We start from the raw sequence: 16,448 nt of genomic DNA, 5'->3' as shown, positions 1-16,448 counted from the left end.
GCACAGATGGCTGGCTCTGCATGTTGTGTGTTGCAAAGGAGAGGACCTGTGCAAAGGGGAGACAGCATCTGCCTCAGTTTCGTGAATTAGGGCTCGGAGGAGTCTGCACTGGCAGTGACTCGGCCAGTCAGGGACTCAGGTCAGACTCCTCCAAACTGAAATCTGATTCCTGACGCCAGTGCCGAGCTCCTCAGCCTCTCTGCTCTCTGTCAGCTCTGACTCCTGATGACAGAGGCTCTGGGGATTGGGAGGTGATGGAAGGCAAGGAGAGAGCACACCGCCCATTTCTGTACAGGGATCCATGTTTAAATCAATGGCCTGAATGGAGGTGCTTAAAATCATTGCCACATTAAAAAAACCTGTAGGAGGCCACTTGTATTTAATGATCAAGTGTCAAATAACTCTTTTTGTGGCATGATAGATGATCTTCTGCTAGTTAGTTTCATTGTATTTTTAATCTCATAATTATGATTTTGCTGCCACCTCTATTTCTGTCCCTCGGTCAGAAGAGTCTCAGAGAGTGGCAGGCGAGACAGACACAGAAACGTGCAGGTGCTGGCCCTGAAGGGGCGAGCTCTTACTGAATGCGGCAAGTGGCTTATGGTTCTGGAGAGCCATGGGGACGTGTGTGGGAGAGGAGCAGGCAGGGCGCTGGATACGCCCTCTCCCTGTCTCATGCTATGTCCTCCTTCAGGTGAATGTGAAGAAGCCCATGAAGGATGAAACTAACTTTGAGGTGGTGGAGTCCGGCCGCTATGTCATTCTGCTGCTGAGCAAGGCACTCTCTGTGGTCTGGGACCACCGCCTGGGCATCTCCGTGGTGCTGAAGCAGACATACCAGGTCAGTGGCCTTCTGTCTCATCTTGTGTGTGACTTGTCATTGCGACCTTCTGCAGCTTCCTGAGTAGCAGGAGGTAACACTGCCCCTCCTGACGTCTTGGGGAAGGTGGTTAGTCTGAAAAGGGGATGTAGGAGCAGCATCTTCAGAGAAGGGAGGGAGGGAGATGCATAGGTGTCTGGAGGAGAGAATTTAGGCCCACGCGAGGGCAGGAGGGTGGATGATTAACAAGGGCCGGGAGGGGACAGGGGCCATGCTGTGGGGCTGTTAGGCCTTTTGTTCAACTGTGGGAACATTCCTACACTTTTCCCAGTAACTTATACCCATTGTCTCAAACCAAATTCTCCATATTTAAGCAAAATAGAATAACTCCTATCTCTTTGTCCCAAGACAGGGCGCTACCTATGTTGTAAGAGCATAGCCCCTTTTCCTTTTCAGGTTGAAAATGTCTAGTTCGGCCGGTTGTGTTTGTGTCATTGTTTCCATTCACTCAGTAATTACTTGCTTAGGACTTGTATACTGACATTCTGATAGGTGAACACACAGACAAGTAAGATGTTATGTCAGCCTTGGTGGCATTTGGTATATACAGCATCCTGGCCAGCCTGCTCTGAGCAGGCTGTGGTTCTCCACGGGAGGGGCCTCCCCCTCCCCACCGTCCTCCCCCACCTGCTGTCCATAGGAAAGTAGGGTAAGAGCGTTCTTTCCTCAGCCCTCTCCACTTTCACTGATGCGACGATGAGCCGGCTCCTCTCTCTGCTCAGGCCTTACTGGGGAGAATGATGGCTTACACTGGAGATACCAGGGCCAAGGCTGCCTGACTCCCACTTCTGCCCTTGGCCAACGGCGGGACATGGGCAGGCTGCCTCTCTTCGTGAATGATCCTTTTTCTTTAACTTTAAAAGGAGGTCAGTGAGGAAGGCCGGGAAAAGGCCTTGGCAAGGGCAAGGCTTTGCTGATCGCCCCGGTCTCCTTCTGGGTCTGCCTCCCTGCTCGCGCCCACCCTCCTCTTCCTCAGAGGAGCCCGCCTCCTTTGGTGTCTGGAGCCTTCCTGGCCCCCAATCGCAATTTGCCCTGAGGTTTGCAATGCTCCTGTTCTCAACCTCTGTCCATCAGGAGCAGGTGTGCGGCCTCTGTGGGAATTTTGACGGCATCCAGAACAATGACTTTACCAGCAGCAACCTCCAAGTGGAAGCAGACCCTGTGGACTTCGGGAATTCCTGGAAAGTGAGCCCGCAGTGTGCTGACACCAGGAAGGTACGCTGGGGGTCTCCATGTGGGCCGTGGGTGGCAGGTGGCGGGCCGTGGGTGGTAGGCACTGCAGCAGTGGCAGGGACCTGAAGAGGGTCTCCTGGGTCCTTCTGGGTTGGCTGTTTGGGTCTATTTGTGGTCTCTTGCCCTGTCCCCCAGGTGCCGCTGGACTCGTCCCCTGCCAGCTGCCACAACAACATCATGAAGCAGAGCATGGTGGATTCCTCCTGCAGGATCCTCACCAGTGACATCTTCCAGGAGTGCAACAAGCTGGTGAGGGCGGCAGGCTCACCACAGGCAGGAGAGGGCTAAGGGCTGGCCAGCGGCTTGGGCACTCAGAGCGCGAGCCTCTAGTCGTGGACGCTGCCTTGGAGCCTGTGAAGTGATGCATCTGGTCACCTCTTTACTCCCTTTCTTGTCTTTGGGCTGGGAGAGGGGAAGGGTAATTGACAGTTTTGTGAGGAAAACAATGCTTGCAAGTCATTTCTCTTCTCTGCAAGGCAGAGCTCTTCTGGGTGTCTGCTTCTCCTCTGGCCTCTGTCTTAGGGTTTGTTGCCCTGCAAATTATCTCATCTCCAACACAAGAGCCGGGAGTTTCATTTTCCTGTTACCTCACTATGTCTTCAGGCCCGAGCACCCTCTCCTCTGCCCTCATAAAACCCTTCAGCTCCCAGGTCTTGTCTCAAAAATCCCTCTTTACCTCCAGGGATTTTGGGCCCTCCTTTTATGGCTTGTTTTTGTGTCTTCATCTCCAATGGTGGGAAGGAATCCCCAAACGCGTGCACTCTGCGGTGCAGCACCACCGACGTGGGTGTGACTGGCTGAATGCCTGCATCTCAGTTCTCTCCCTGCCTATCCAACGATTTTCAGCCCCCGAGGACTCCAGAGGATGCTCAGGGTTCCCTGGTTTGGTGGAGAAATTGGGAGAGGAGGCAGTACGAGGAATCAGGGGAGTCAGGATTGTTGGAAGGTCTGGGAAAGAACAACCCACGCAGTGTCTGCACTCGTTCTCACAGCTACTCTGAAAAAGGCCTCTGTGTGTGTAGCGGCATGTTTATGGGGAAGGTGGGAGTGGTTCCTGTGAGTGAACATCGATGGTGGGGAGCCTCCTCTTTATGTAGATTTGGGGTCGGAGTCCAAGAATACTCATATGTAGGCGGGTCCTACTGTCCAGCAAACTTGTCCCATAGCCCCTCAGGGAGGCAACTTGAGTGGATCCTGATGTATCCCCTCTTTCTCCTTGCTGGACGGAGGCAAAGAGAGTGATCAGCATGTGTCCCTGGAGCCCCCATTTCCCTACTGAGACCCCCAGGACATTCCCACCCAGACCGAGAGCCAGAGTGCCTAAGTCTGGTCCTGGGCCTAGGCCACCCTGAGGCTCCCTTGCAGGTGGACCCCGAACCATTCCTGGATGTTTGCATCTATGACACCTGCTCCTGTGAGTCTATCGGGGACTGCGCCTGCTTCTGCGACACCATTGCTGCCTACGCTCACGTGTGTGCCCAGCACGGCAAGGTGGTGACCTGGAGGACAGCCACATTGTGTCGTGAGTCTTGAGATCCCTCAAGACCCCTCAACCCTCATGCATCTAGACTTTAGGACCTTAAAGTGGGGTGCAGGGTGACACCTTCATGGGGAAGAAGGCATTGCTCTAATATGGGGACGGATGGCAGGGGACAGAAGGGAATTCAGACACTGATGTGAGTGAGGAGGGACAAGGATTGAAGACATTACTATATAGAGACCCTTATTCTGGAGAAATTCTGGAGCAGGGAGAGGAGGGGACAGTGATGCAAAGAAGAGGGAAGTGAATATTATCTTTAATTAGACACTCTCATATTTGCCAATATGAGTGATCAACTCATACACTTACGTAGGGTCTCCCTCCCTCGGGCGCAAGCAGCGATTGTTTTTATTTGGAAAGCTGATTCGGAGCCAGCAGGTTCCTGGGTTTGGTGCTTTAAAAGTCCAGAAGCCTCTACCACTGGTGACCCCCGTAGGTCCTCAGTTCCCGAGTCTGCTCGCCACCTCCCCAGCGCCCTCACTGCGACTGCCTCACCGCCGTCTGCGCAGGGCCTTGCTTGGTGCTGGCGCCTCAGGCTGCCCAGGACAGCCTGTGTTTGAACAGTTACATTCTTTTCTTCCGTCCACACAGCCCAGAGCTGCGAGGAGAGGAACCTCCGTGAGAATGGGTACGAGTGCGAGTGGCGCTATAACAGTTGTGCTCCTGCCTGCCCGGCCACCTGCCAGCACCCCGAGCCCCTGACCTGCCCCGTGCAGTGTGTGGAGGGCTGCCATGCCCACTGCCCTCCAGGTCGGTCTCCTGCCCTGGGTGCGGATGGGCTGGGGGGAAGGGATAGGCTGTTAGGAAAGGCGATTGCTTGTCCCGCCTCATCTCAGCCTGGCCCGGTGGTGCCCCCTTCCCGACCCTGTAACTCTGGGTTCTGTTTCCCTGTGTTGCTCCATCAAAGCCCGGCCAGCTATGACACTTGTCAGGTTGGGCTCCTGGACGATGCTTTTGGGTGCTTGCTCATGGGCTCCTCCCCTAGGACAGCACGGTCTGGCCGAGCTTGCTGCAATGTTAGGGAAGTTCTACGGAAAGGTGGCTCGTGTGTCTGAGAAACTGAATTTTCAATTTCATTTAATATTAATTTAAATTTAAATCTAGCCCCTTGTGGTTACTGGCCGCTGTATTGGGTGGCACAGATCTAAGGTTACTAAATGATTCTTCAATGGAACAAAAAAGGCCCTCAGAAGAGAGACGATTTCATTTGAGCTGAGGCTGGGGGGCGGTGAGGCAGGGTGACGGACTCCCCATCAGTTTTTCCAGAGAACGAAGGTTGCTCCCTAAAGAGGGGGGTCTCTTGCCGGGGAGACAGGCAGAGCTGGCTTCTGGGACAGGCCCCTTTAGTTTAAAGTAAGCCTTCCTTGTGGGAAAGGGGAGAGCTTTGTTTCCTAACGACTTTGTCGTGCAGGGAAAATCCTGGATGAGCTTCTGCAGACCTGCATTGACCATGAAGACTGCCCCGTGTGTGAGGTGTCCGGCCGGCGCTTGGCGTCTGGAAAGAAAATCACCTTGAACCCCAGTGACCCCAAGAACTGCCAGATTTGGTAAAACATGGTGATTTGAAGTATGAGCTTTACTATCTTCTCTGGGGGTCTGCTCAGAGAAGCGGGTTTTGGGAAAACTTCCTTGTAATGTGAGTTGAGAGGTAGTTTTTGTTTAGTTTGTTTCCCTCTTTAAGAACTAGATCAATTTCTCCAGAAAATCTTTCTTACAAGCACAGTTAGGCTTCTTCATCTCTTCTCGCTGAAGGATGGGTGAGGTCTGTTATTGTCCTTGGAGGTCACATCTAATCTTGAACAGGCATCTGTGAAAGTCAGGGTTTTTTTTTTTTTGTTTGTTTGTTTGTTTTACTGGAGGTAGAGATGTCGGGGAGCAAAGGGATACTCCTCTCTGATCCCTCAGTGTCCCTTTGGGCCACAGTCAAGGTCCCAGAACAGGGCTTTGTAACTGGAAGGGAAGATACTCAGCGTCACTCTGCTCCCTGAGTTTTCTCGCCTCTGGGAGTGGGGGAGTTTGGAGACAGGGAACGAGTCCCCAGGCGAACCCTGAGTGTTCTCAAGTCCTGCTTCTAAGCAAGGAACATGTATTTGGATGTCGATGTATTCAATACCACTTCTCATGTGAACTTAAACTTGAGAACTTAAATCCACTAGGGAAGGGGCTGTGGCCACAGCTGCCAGAGTCAGATCCCGCCGCAGCCATCTGTATAAACAAGAGCGCACCCTGGCCGGGGTGAGTTTGCTAGCAAACATAGGAAGCTAGAAAGTATGTCACTCATGCACTGTTAACAAAGATTGAAGCAATAAATTGTGTGGACTGCGAGGAAGTAGGAATTAACTTCCCAGGAAGACCCTGCCTACCCACTCTCCCTATGCTGCAAGGAGCCTGTAAGGGGTAAAGAACAAGCCACCCAAGGCTGCACGGGGCAGGAGAGTGCAGAGCCATCTCCCCACCGCTCTCTGCTGGCACACAGCAAGGGGCAGCCACCGGGGTACATGTTACAGCGGCAAACAAGTGTGGATAATAGTTGGAAAGCGGCCTCGAACATGGCCTGGGAAGCACGCCACAGGAACACTTCCCGGGCTCAGGACGCTGCTGCCCTCTCGCCTTCCTGGGGGTGCTGAAGGCTTGGCCTCAAAGGCCAAGAGTTCATAAGAGAAGGTCCCAGCCTGGATTTCACCTGGGGTCTGGCATAGCCTGCTGTGTTCCAGGACACTGGTGAAAGGGAGAAGTGGCCAGGAAGGACTAGAAATTTGGACCAGTAGCGTAGGGATTTGTGTCAGGGGCAACTGTTCTGCTAAAGACTCACGGCACGTGCTTGGGACCGGTTCCTGGCATGCGATAGGTGCTCCCCGTATGTCCCCTGGAGGAATAAACGAATGGGCCACCAACTTACCCCTGTCAAACATCTTGAAGACCCCCACATATTATTCCCAAGTGCTTTGTTCTGCTAGCTAAAGCTGGGGTTTTGAATCTTAATTCATCTTTCCAAAAATGTTTTTAGTCCCATTTTTCCTCTTCCTGAAGCCCTAACATATTAAGCATGGTACAAAATTCATACATTTTATGTTCTGTTATATTAAATACCATAAAGCATTTATCTCCAGTAGAACAATTTACAAGTCCTGGTCAGTGTCAACATTTTAGAGCAATATTTGTCTCTGGGGTTACTTGGCAGAAAGTTTGGATTATAAATAAATATTTATATTGCTAGAGATGTAGGTTGAAAAAAAAATCAACATTCAATGGTTGTGCGGATGGTCTGGAAGCAACAAAGATTCTTTTCCAGGCTCTGGTATAGGTTAAAGCTATGGCTTGTGTAATCCAGGAAGCCTTTGTGGGTGTGTGTGTGTGGGGGGGGGTGTGAGTGTGTGTGTGTGTGTGTGTGAATGCTATTTGGGGACATATGTTAAGAAATGATGTCTCCCATGGGCAGAGAGTGGTCCGTGGGAGCTCTACATTTCAGGTGGGCCAGGCCAGCAGGTGTCTCAAAATGCGTGCTGTGGTTCTGAGCGGGGCTGTGGAGTGCTCAGCGCTCCTTCCTGAACCGTCTCTGTTTCTCTTCCTCTGCAGTCACTGTGATGGTGTCAACCTCACCTGTGAAGCCTGCAGGGAACCCGGAGGCCTAGAGGTGCCCCCCACGGACAGCCCGGTCAGCCCCACCACCCCGTACATGGAGGACACCCCCGAGCCGCCCCTGCACGACCTCTACTGCAGCAAGCTGCTGGACCTGGTCTTCCTGTTGGATGGCTCCTCCAAGCTGTCCGAGGCTGAGTTCGAGGCGCTGAAGGTCTTCGTGGTGAACATGATGGAACGCCTGCACATCTCCCAGAAGCGGATCCGTGTGGCCCTGGTGGAGTACCACGAGGGCTCCCATGCCTACATCCAGCTCCAGGACCGGAAGCGGCCCTCGGAGCTGCGGCGCATCGCCAGCCAGGTGAAGTACGCGGGCAGCGCAGTGGCCTCCACCACTGAGGTCCTCAAGTACACGCTCTTCCAAATCTTCAGCAAGGTTGACCGCCCCGAGGCCTCCCGCATAGCCCTGCTCCTGATGGCCAGCCAGGAGCCCCGGAAGTTGGCCCGGAACTTGGTCCCCTATGTCCAGGGCCTGAAGAAGAAGAAGGTCATTGTGGTCCCGGTGGGCATTGGGCCCCACGTGAACCTCATGCAGATCCGCCTCATTGAGAAGCAGGCCCCTGAGAACAAGGCCTTTGTGCTCAGCAGTGTGGATGAGCTGGAGCAGCAAAGAGATGAGATTATCAACTACCTCTGTGACCTTGCGCCTGAAGCGCCGGCCCCTACTCAGCCCCCTCCTGTGGCACAAGTCACTGTGGGTCCGGTGCACCTGGAGGTTTCATCCCTGGGACCCAAGAGGAACTCCATGGTCCTGGATGTGGTGTTTGTTCTGGAAGGGTCAGACCAAATTGGTGAGGCCAACTTCAACAAGAGCAGGGAGTTCATGGAGGAGGTGATCCAGCGGATGGACGTGGGCCAGGACAGCATCCACATCACAGTGCTGCAGTACTCATACACGGTGACCGTGGAGTCTGCCTTCCGCGAGACACAGTCCAAAGGGGACATCCTGCAGCGGGTGCGCAAGATCCGCTACCAGGGCGGCAACAGCACCCGCACGGGACTGGCCCTGCAATACGTGCGGGAGCACAGCTTCTCGGCCAGCCAGGGGGGCCGGGAGCAGGCGCCTAACCTGGTCTACATGGTCACAGGGAGCCCCGCCTCTGATGTGGTCGAGCGGATGCCCGGAGACATCCAGCTGGTGCCCATTGGAGTGGGCCCTCATGCCAATGTGCCAGAGCTGGAGAGGATCGGCTGGCCCAATGCCCCCATCCTCATCGAGGACTTCGAGATGCTCCCCAGGGAGGCTCCTGATCTGGTGCTGCAGATGTGCTGTTCTGGAAAGGGGCTGCAGATCCCCACCCTCTCCCCTGCCCCAGGTCTGTGGGCGCCTCGCACAGGGGCCAGGCTGGGGGTGGCCTTGACAGAGATGGGACTCCTGGGTTCTAATCCTTGCTCCCCCGCTCTGTGCCCTTGGTCATATCCTGCCTTCAGAGCGCCTGTGCGCGCCCCTCCCAGGCAAGGAGAGGCATCTGGGATCCTCTATTGGGGAGGATCTTTTTTTGTAAATTCAAAGGTAATGCAAGTCTATTGTTAAAATTTAAATAATACCAAAGATATAGAGTAAAGAATATGTACTTATCACACAGCCTTATCCCATCAATCTCACTCCCTGATTGGAAATTACCTGTTAAATTTGGTGACTATCAGCTTTTTGGCCACACTGGATGGATACAGTTATCGTAAGTAGTTGACATTTTTGGGGGCCAGGCCAGGACATTAGGTGACTGGTAACAGGTTAAGTCCTCAGATTCTGTAGCCAGACTGCGTTGTTTTGAATCTCAACTCACTAGCTGGGTGATTTGGGGCCATTTTTTTAGGTATTAATTTTGGGTAAGTACTTCTGTGTATATCAATCCATTTATAAAATGGGGGTAATAATAGTACTTATTTGAAAAATGTTTAGAATAGTTCCCAGCACATAGCAAGTGCTCGAAAAATGCTTGCTACTTCTGCTACAATTATTGCTTTCTTAAGTTCTTAATGGATACTACTGTCTAATCAACTCCTAGTCCTTGAACCTCCTGATCTGGTATGTTTGGGAGCATCCCAGAATAACTAGCCTTCTTTTAGTGTCTCTTCATTCTCATACTTGGTATCAGTGCCTTTGCTTCTTTGTTCTTGTTTTAATCAGAGCCACAGATTTCTTTAAATTCTTGTGATATTTCTGCAGAGGAGAACAGTAATAGCATCATCTTATCAAGTCTCAGAATGGTGTTTAGGCCAGAGTTTTTTCCCTCACTATGATCGTGACTCTGTGTTCAAACAGTGTTTAACATGAATACTAGCCCTTTATAGTCAGAATACTTTAAAACACTTACCTACCCATAAGACCTGAGGACACACAAGCTCATTTTCCAGGGATTTGCTGCTGCTCTGTTTCCTATTGCCATCTTCCTGTTTGGCTGCTCCAGTATCTCTCTCAATTCTAGACAAATTGCAGCCTCCTCTTACCAAGGGAGCAGGTGCCTCTTGCTTTTATCGGGAGGTATTTAAATTGCCTTTGTGTGGTTCTGGAGTCTTCCCAATGCCTCCAAACCTGGGCCCTTCCTTCCTCTGTCGCCCATCTTGCCACCTTGCAGGACCAACGGTGACACCTGCCCTTGATGGTGCCACGTGGTCAGTGGCACCCTGCGTGCTGGCCCATTGAATGCGGGTGTCTGCTGCAGTGGCTGGTCCCCTGCTGGAGCTGGGTTCTCAACCCCCTGCTCTCGTTGCAGACTGCAGCCAGCCCCTGGATGTGGTCCTCCTCCTGGACGGCTCCTCCGGCTCTCCAGCTTCTTACTTTGAAGAAATGAAGAGTTTTGCCAAGGCTTTCATTTCAAAAGCCAATATAGGTGAGTGATGTGCCCAAAGGAGCAGGTTGGAAAGGGGCTCTTTCTGGGGCTCCGCCTGCTCCAAAGTGCTCTTCCGTGCTCTCCCGTTAGGGCCTCAGCTCACTCAGGTGTCAGTGCTGCAGTATGGAAGCATCACCACCATCGACGTGCCGTGGAACGTGGTCCAGGAGAAGACCCACCTGATGAGCCTCGTGGACTATATGCAGCAGGAGGGAGGCCCCAGCAAAATTGGTAATGCGGTGCCGTGGGCTGGGATGCAGGGACTGTGTCTGGTCCTCTTTCTCGGCATAAGGGATGAGTGACCTTGGCCAGTCACTTTGGTCTTGGCCTTAGTTTTCTTTCATGTACAGTGAGGGCCTAGATGCTCTTTCAGGTCTCGTCCAGATCTCACCTATGTGTGAGACTGAATCATTCTGTTTTGGTGGACTGTAAGTCCACCTGGAGACAGGATGCCCAGCTGGCTTCAGAAACTTTATTTCTTGCTTCAGGACTGACTTGCCGTGGTTTGTTCTCCACTCTCAGGGCATGCTTTGGGCTTTGCTGTGCGATACATCACTTCAGAAACTCACGGTGCCAGGCCCGGAGTCTCTAAGGCGGTGGTCATCCTGGTCACGGATGTCTCCACGGATTCGGTGGCTGCAGCAGCTGATGCTGCCATATCCAACCGTAAGTGTCCAGTGGGCGGTCCTGAGACTGTGCGAAACTGCTAGAGGACTGCACACGGGAAGGTGTTACTTTCGGGAGTCCTGGCTGATTTAAATGCTCAACACTCCCGTGTGGACTGGTTTCAAACAGCAAGAAATTATCCAATCCCTGTGTTATTTGGAAACCAAGTAGTAACAATTGTATGTTCACCAGTCATTTGTCTGCATTCTTTAAATTTTAACATTTAATTGCTCCATATTTTTCCTTTGTGACCAAGGGTGGGTCATACTTCATACTTTCCCTTTTTAAAGTGGTGTCTTGGTCTCTCACATGTCTGAGGCCAAAGAGATTCATTATGGGCCCTTGAGAACCACTGGGGACTTTCAGATATTCAGGGCCCTTTTCCAGTACCAGCCTGATGGATTTTGGGGCGGGGAGCTGGATGGACAAGAGACAAAGGCTGCTGCTTTAGGAAGGGGATGATACAGGCGTGGCCCAGCCTTGGTGTCCCATAAAAATTTGTGCTATGAATGTCAACAGAATGTGAGCCCAGACGGGTGGTGTGGCGCCGAGGGAGGGCCGGGTGCATGGATGGCGTTAAGTCCTCTCATGGCCGCCCGCAGAACTGTTCCTCTTTAGACCTTGTTTTGGAGTTATCTTGTCTTTGGTGTCTTCCTGTGACTTAGTCACAATGTTTTCTGTACCACATCTGAACAACTCAAAATGTGCAAATCGCATTGTAGTTTTTCTGCTGCACATCTATTTCTTACACGTACTGGTGGTTCTTTGAATGCAAGGGCAAAGTCTTGCTGATTTTTGTGTCCTCTCTGCGTGATGCACAAAATAGGTATCCACTTGTTCGTTGAATGAATGTGTATGATGTGTTTATGAAATCTACTGTTTTAGGGAAAAGGACTCTAGAAGGGAAAGGATAGGTGCTTGGGTGATACAACCAGCTAATGAGAGCTGAAAAGTTACTGGCAGAAAAATCAGCTCTAACCTTAAGCAAATTGCATATACTTAGAACTTTATGGAGAACTGATTGGAGGTATTTCAGGATGGAGACTTTTCTTTTAGTATTAAGACTCCAAAGTAAGACTTTTGTCAGGAAAGGAAGCAGTTATGTTCTGGGGGTTACAGATGTGATACAGAGCAGGCCATTTAACCATTTAAGGCCTCAGTTTTTTATCTGTAAATGGGCACGCACATACTCATTGCTCAACCCTGTGACATTTTTCTCTTCTCTTTTTACACTCGCCCCCTGGGTGGTCTCCTTCAGGGTCACTTATATACCACTGACTTTGAAATTCCCATCTCTAGCCTGGATCTCTCATTTCAACTCCACCTCGATGCTCTAACAGGCAAGTCAATACAAATTGAATTCATGACCTTGACACTTAAATTTCCTCCTTCCACAGCCTTTCCCATCTTAAAAAAAGGCAATTCCATTCTTGCAGTTACTCAGGTCCAAAACCTCAGCATCCATGATTCCTCTTTTTCTCTCACGCCTCCATCCAATCCATTGGCAAACTGTAGCTCCATCTTCAAAATATATTGAGGACCCCACCACACCACGCCACCCCTACCACGCCACCTGTTTGAAGTCCCCATCCTTTCTCACTTAGATTATCATAATGTCTGTCTAACTGGAGCCCAGCTTCCACCTTAGTTCCCTGTGGTTCATAATCAACACAGCCGCTGTAGTGACCCTTCAGCTCATGTCACTCCTCTGCTCCAAAGTCTTGGCTGGCTTCCCATGTCATTCAGTGAATGCATGAAGTCCTTACTGTGGCCTATGAAGCTTTGCATGATCTGTGCCTCACTCCCTCTCCTGTTTGCTCTGCTCCCACCACCCCTGCATCACACTTCTGCTCTGGAGCCTTTGTACTCCATGTTCTCCCTGCTTGGGATATCCCCTCGGCTCCTTCCATCCTGGCTTCAGATCTTTACTCAAATACCATCTCTTCACTGAACACATCTCCAACCGCCTTGTATGAAACAGTAACTCCTACTTCTGACCCTGAGCACTCCCATATCTCATTTTGTTTTTTTCCTAAGCACTATCCATGTCTGAAATATCAATATTAGATATTTACTTCTTTGTGTGTTTATTGTCTGTCTGTCTCCAGTGTACGCTCCATGAGGACAGGGACTTCATTTGCTTGGTTCACTGCATTCCCACTGCTTAGAATAGTGCCTGATTCCAAGTATGTACGAACTCATTAACATTTGGAGACTGACTGAATATCCCCCTCAAGGGTATGTGTACGTGACCAGTCTGGAAAACATGAGGCTCTAGACAGATACAGGGTGTAGCTTCAGGCTAGTCCATTTTATGCTCACCTGACCAAAGCAGGTTGACGGAGACCCTTCCTTGTTCCTCTCCTAACTCTAGGAGTGACAGTGTTCCCCATTGGAATTGGGGATCGGTATGACACAGCCCAGATGAGAATCTTAGCAGGCCCAGGCGCCAGCTCTAATGTGGTGAGACTCCAGCGAATTGAAGACCTCCCCACTGTGGTCTCCCTGGACAATTCCTTCCTCCACAAGCTGTGCTCTGGTGAGTCTTGTAGTATTTTTTCTCCCTCCTCAAAAAACAAAAAACAAAGACCACAAAACCTATTTCAGAGACCTGAGGGTGTCTGTGCCCAAGATTTGGCCTTGAATGAAGATTGTTATCTAGCCCAGGGCCTTTAAGTCTCTGCTCATGGAAAGTTTGTGGTACTTTCCCCAAGGGGCTATAAGAAATCTCTCTGTGTAGAGCCCTCTTTCCATTCTAACTGCCCATCCATACTTTAGCAGAAAAAGTCTGTGCTTCATTGTACACAGAGATCTTGGATAAAGAAGTGGAAGAGAGAACAGGGAGCCTCAACATCCTGCAGATCATGGTCTTCTTCCCAATGCTCCATATTCACTCTCAGAAAAAATATATATAGGGCTTTGGAAATACAGTAACATAGAATGTAAGATCTAAGCACTGTAGTTTAAATTAGCTGAAGGTTAGAAACCGTGCTTTAACCATATATGGTTTCTTTTACCTGGTTTGATATGTTTTCCTAATGTAATGAGCAAAAAGTCAAAACCTACTACAGAGTTATTGACTTTTCTTCCTGGTAGGAATTTTCCAAATCTCTTTGAAGTTTTCAGGATCTTGCCTCATCCCCTTCCTACTCCCCCCATAGGCGGTGATCTACCAAAGAGGAAAAGGAGATACTGACTGTGAGAAAGCTTTATGAAGCATAGTTATTGCCATGTTATTACTATTGCTAGCATCACCATTATAAATAATCACAAAGCCAGCCTGAAGAACCACGGGTTGCCTGCCTCTCATCTGGTATACCCACACCCTCACTGTTAAGTTCAGTCAGATTCTTTTCAGAGTCAAGTTGACTTCAAGAACTAGCCCAGGTGGCCTAAGCATGCATTGTGAATGGCTTAGAATTTCCGGACAAAAGGCAGGGACTCAGATCTCATTTGTGTCTGTTTCAGAGTTCGTTAGAGTTTGCATGGATGAGGATGGGAATGAGAGGAGGGTAAGTTGCTTTCTGTTGACTTTCAAAGAAAAATCAGAAATGTATATTTGGGGCTCTTGTTCCTCTTGTTAACTTTTCCTTTCTTCTTATGGCTTTGGTCCAGTTCTACTTTTTACCATTACTTCCCGTTTTTTTGGGGGGGGGTCGGATGATAGGGGAAGGTCCCCCTAAGAACCTTGTGTTCTGTGTCCTGACTCCTTGCCATTTAAGCCTATGTCCAAGTCCTGAAGGTGGACTTAAAGTTGGAGTGCCTCATCCTATGCCCTGCCTAAATCTGGTTCTTTCTTTTGCAGCCTGGAGATGTCTGGACCTTGCCAGATCAGTGCCACACGGTGACTTGCCTGCCAGATGGCCGGAACATGCTGAATAGTCATCGGGTCAACTGTGATCAGGGGCCAAGGCCTTCCTGTCCCAACAGCCAGGCTCCTATCAGAGTGGAAGAGACCTGTGGCTGCCGCTGGACCTGCCCCTGTGAGTCCTTTGCTTCACCAGCCTATACAGTGTTAAAGGGACAGTACTTTTAGCTGGGCTGTGCAGAAAGGTAGACCAGAAGCTGACCATCTCAGAAGCACCCTTTCCTTCCTCCCCACATGCACAATGCTACCTTTACCCATGTTCCCTCCTTCTCATGTCCTCTGGACATGTTTTTGTTCAGTCTCGGGAATCCCTGTTCTCATCCCCTGTCTTTGGAGAGCACTTCTCAGGTCATGCATAACCAGAAGGAAGAACTGATTTTATGAGTTCAGGGCTCAGCTTGGCTGTTGGCAGTCTTTAGGAATCTGTGCAGTAGAAGTGCAATAGTGAGAGAGACACCCCCAGAAAACCCCAATCACAGCTATAGCTGTATCAGAGGTGGGTGCAAATAGTTTATCATCATAGTGGCCTGGTTTAAGAGAAGGACATCTTCAACTCCATCTCATACAAGCCTGTGGAGAGCTTTCATCCATGGGGGGGGGGGGTCCTCTGTCACATGGTTGGGAGAATGGCTGCTTATGATAATCATAAGCAGTGGATAGATCATGATTATTATGTTGAACAGACACACTTGTGGGATGCAATAAAAACTGTGTTTTCTTCTTACTCTCCCTTCAGAATTTATTTAGCGGGATAAATTTTCTCCCTGGACTGGATATGAACTCTACCAGACCTCATGTGACTTCTGTTTATCTATAATGAGTTGTATGGTCCCTTTAAATCATAAAAATTAGTCTCAATTTGGTAGTTAGATACCCTCTCCTGTGTAATAATCAAAGTCTTGATCTTGAGTTAGAGCTAAAGCACTTCTCTAATCCCCATTTGGGCTGCCTGCCTCTGGGAAAGGGGTGAGGTCAGCTTATTTCCCAACTTGGAGCACGGAGAGAGGGGAGTTGGAAGGGGGTTCAGCAGGTTCCGGAGGTTCTTACGTGACTGCGCTTCTGCGAAAAGGCTCTGCGTCCTCTGGCCTGGCAGGTGCTCAGGCGGCCGCTGATTCTGGCCTGGTTTCTTGATTTCTTAAGAGTCTCTCTCTTATTCCTCTGATACTCCATCTTGGGGTGCAAGAAGTACTCTATATGCTTTGGCTGGTTGATGCTTCTCCCTGATACTCTACTACTTGTTTTTTCACATTAAACTTGTCATAGACACTCTCTCTTTTGGGGTCCTCCTTGTCCTACAGCAGAAGTTCTCTTGGGATCAGATTTAAAACAACGCCAGGCCATTATTTTTTTTGTGGGTCCTACATCTGGTCCCCAAGACTCACATACATTTTCGTCCCACTGTTGGAGTAGAGTGCTCCTAATTCCCCAGACAGTACAAGTCTCCCTCTTGCTGCCTGGCCACCTCTGGCCAATAGCAATAGCTTCTCTCTTCTAGATTCTTCAGATGTATGTCAGACACTGGTCCCGTGACTGCATGGAACACAAACTCATCTCTAGGAGTGGCCTCTTGAAAGTCCTGCTCATTAGGCTTGGGCGTCCCATTTGCCCCTGGTGGGGCACGTGCGGATGTGAGGCTCACCACACAGTAGCCGCGTTCTTAAATCTCTTCTGAGATTGGTCCATCAGTACCTCTCTGACTCTTTTTATGTCCTCAAAATGAGTGGAAGGCTTTAGGTGTGATAAAACTAGATTTTGGCTATTTTTTAAAGAAACATTTTCTTTTGAATA

General features: G+C 50.2%; 1 protein-coding gene across 1 annotated transcript in view; it reads left to right on the top strand.

Moving 5' to 3' along the window:
* Positions 1 to 16,448, top strand: part of VWF (von Willebrand factor) — a 122,737-nt gene that overhangs the window by 70,281 nt on the left and 36,008 nt on the right. The window contains exons 22-34 of the mRNA XM_054574700.1: positions 695 to 841; positions 1,955 to 2,095; positions 2,249 to 2,362; positions 3,479 to 3,635; positions 4,245 to 4,403; positions 5,065 to 5,200; positions 7,230 to 8,608; positions 10,010 to 10,126; positions 10,217 to 10,357; positions 10,649 to 10,792; positions 13,167 to 13,331; positions 14,261 to 14,304; positions 14,598 to 14,775. Coding sequence (XP_054430675.1) covers positions 695 to 841; positions 1,955 to 2,095; positions 2,249 to 2,362; positions 3,479 to 3,635; positions 4,245 to 4,403; positions 5,065 to 5,200; positions 7,230 to 8,608; positions 10,010 to 10,126; positions 10,217 to 10,357; positions 10,649 to 10,792; positions 13,167 to 13,331; positions 14,261 to 14,304; positions 14,598 to 14,775 — 3,022 coding nt within the window. The remainder of the gene's footprint in view (positions 1 to 694; positions 842 to 1,954; positions 2,096 to 2,248; positions 2,363 to 3,478; positions 3,636 to 4,244; positions 4,404 to 5,064; positions 5,201 to 7,229; positions 8,609 to 10,009; positions 10,127 to 10,216; positions 10,358 to 10,648; positions 10,793 to 13,166; positions 13,332 to 14,260; positions 14,305 to 14,597; positions 14,776 to 16,448) is intronic.

The sequence above is a fragment of the Pteronotus mesoamericanus genome, unplaced genomic scaffold (genome assembly GCF_021234165.1).
Source record: "Pteronotus mesoamericanus isolate MK-2021 breed Mesoamerican mustached bat unplaced genomic scaffold, CSHL_Meso_final contig_263, whole genome shotgun sequence".
NCBI classification, from domain to species: domain Eukaryota; kingdom Metazoa; phylum Chordata; class Mammalia; order Chiroptera; family Mormoopidae; genus Pteronotus; species Pteronotus mesoamericanus.
This window is presented reverse-complemented; position numbering and strand designations above follow the sequence as displayed.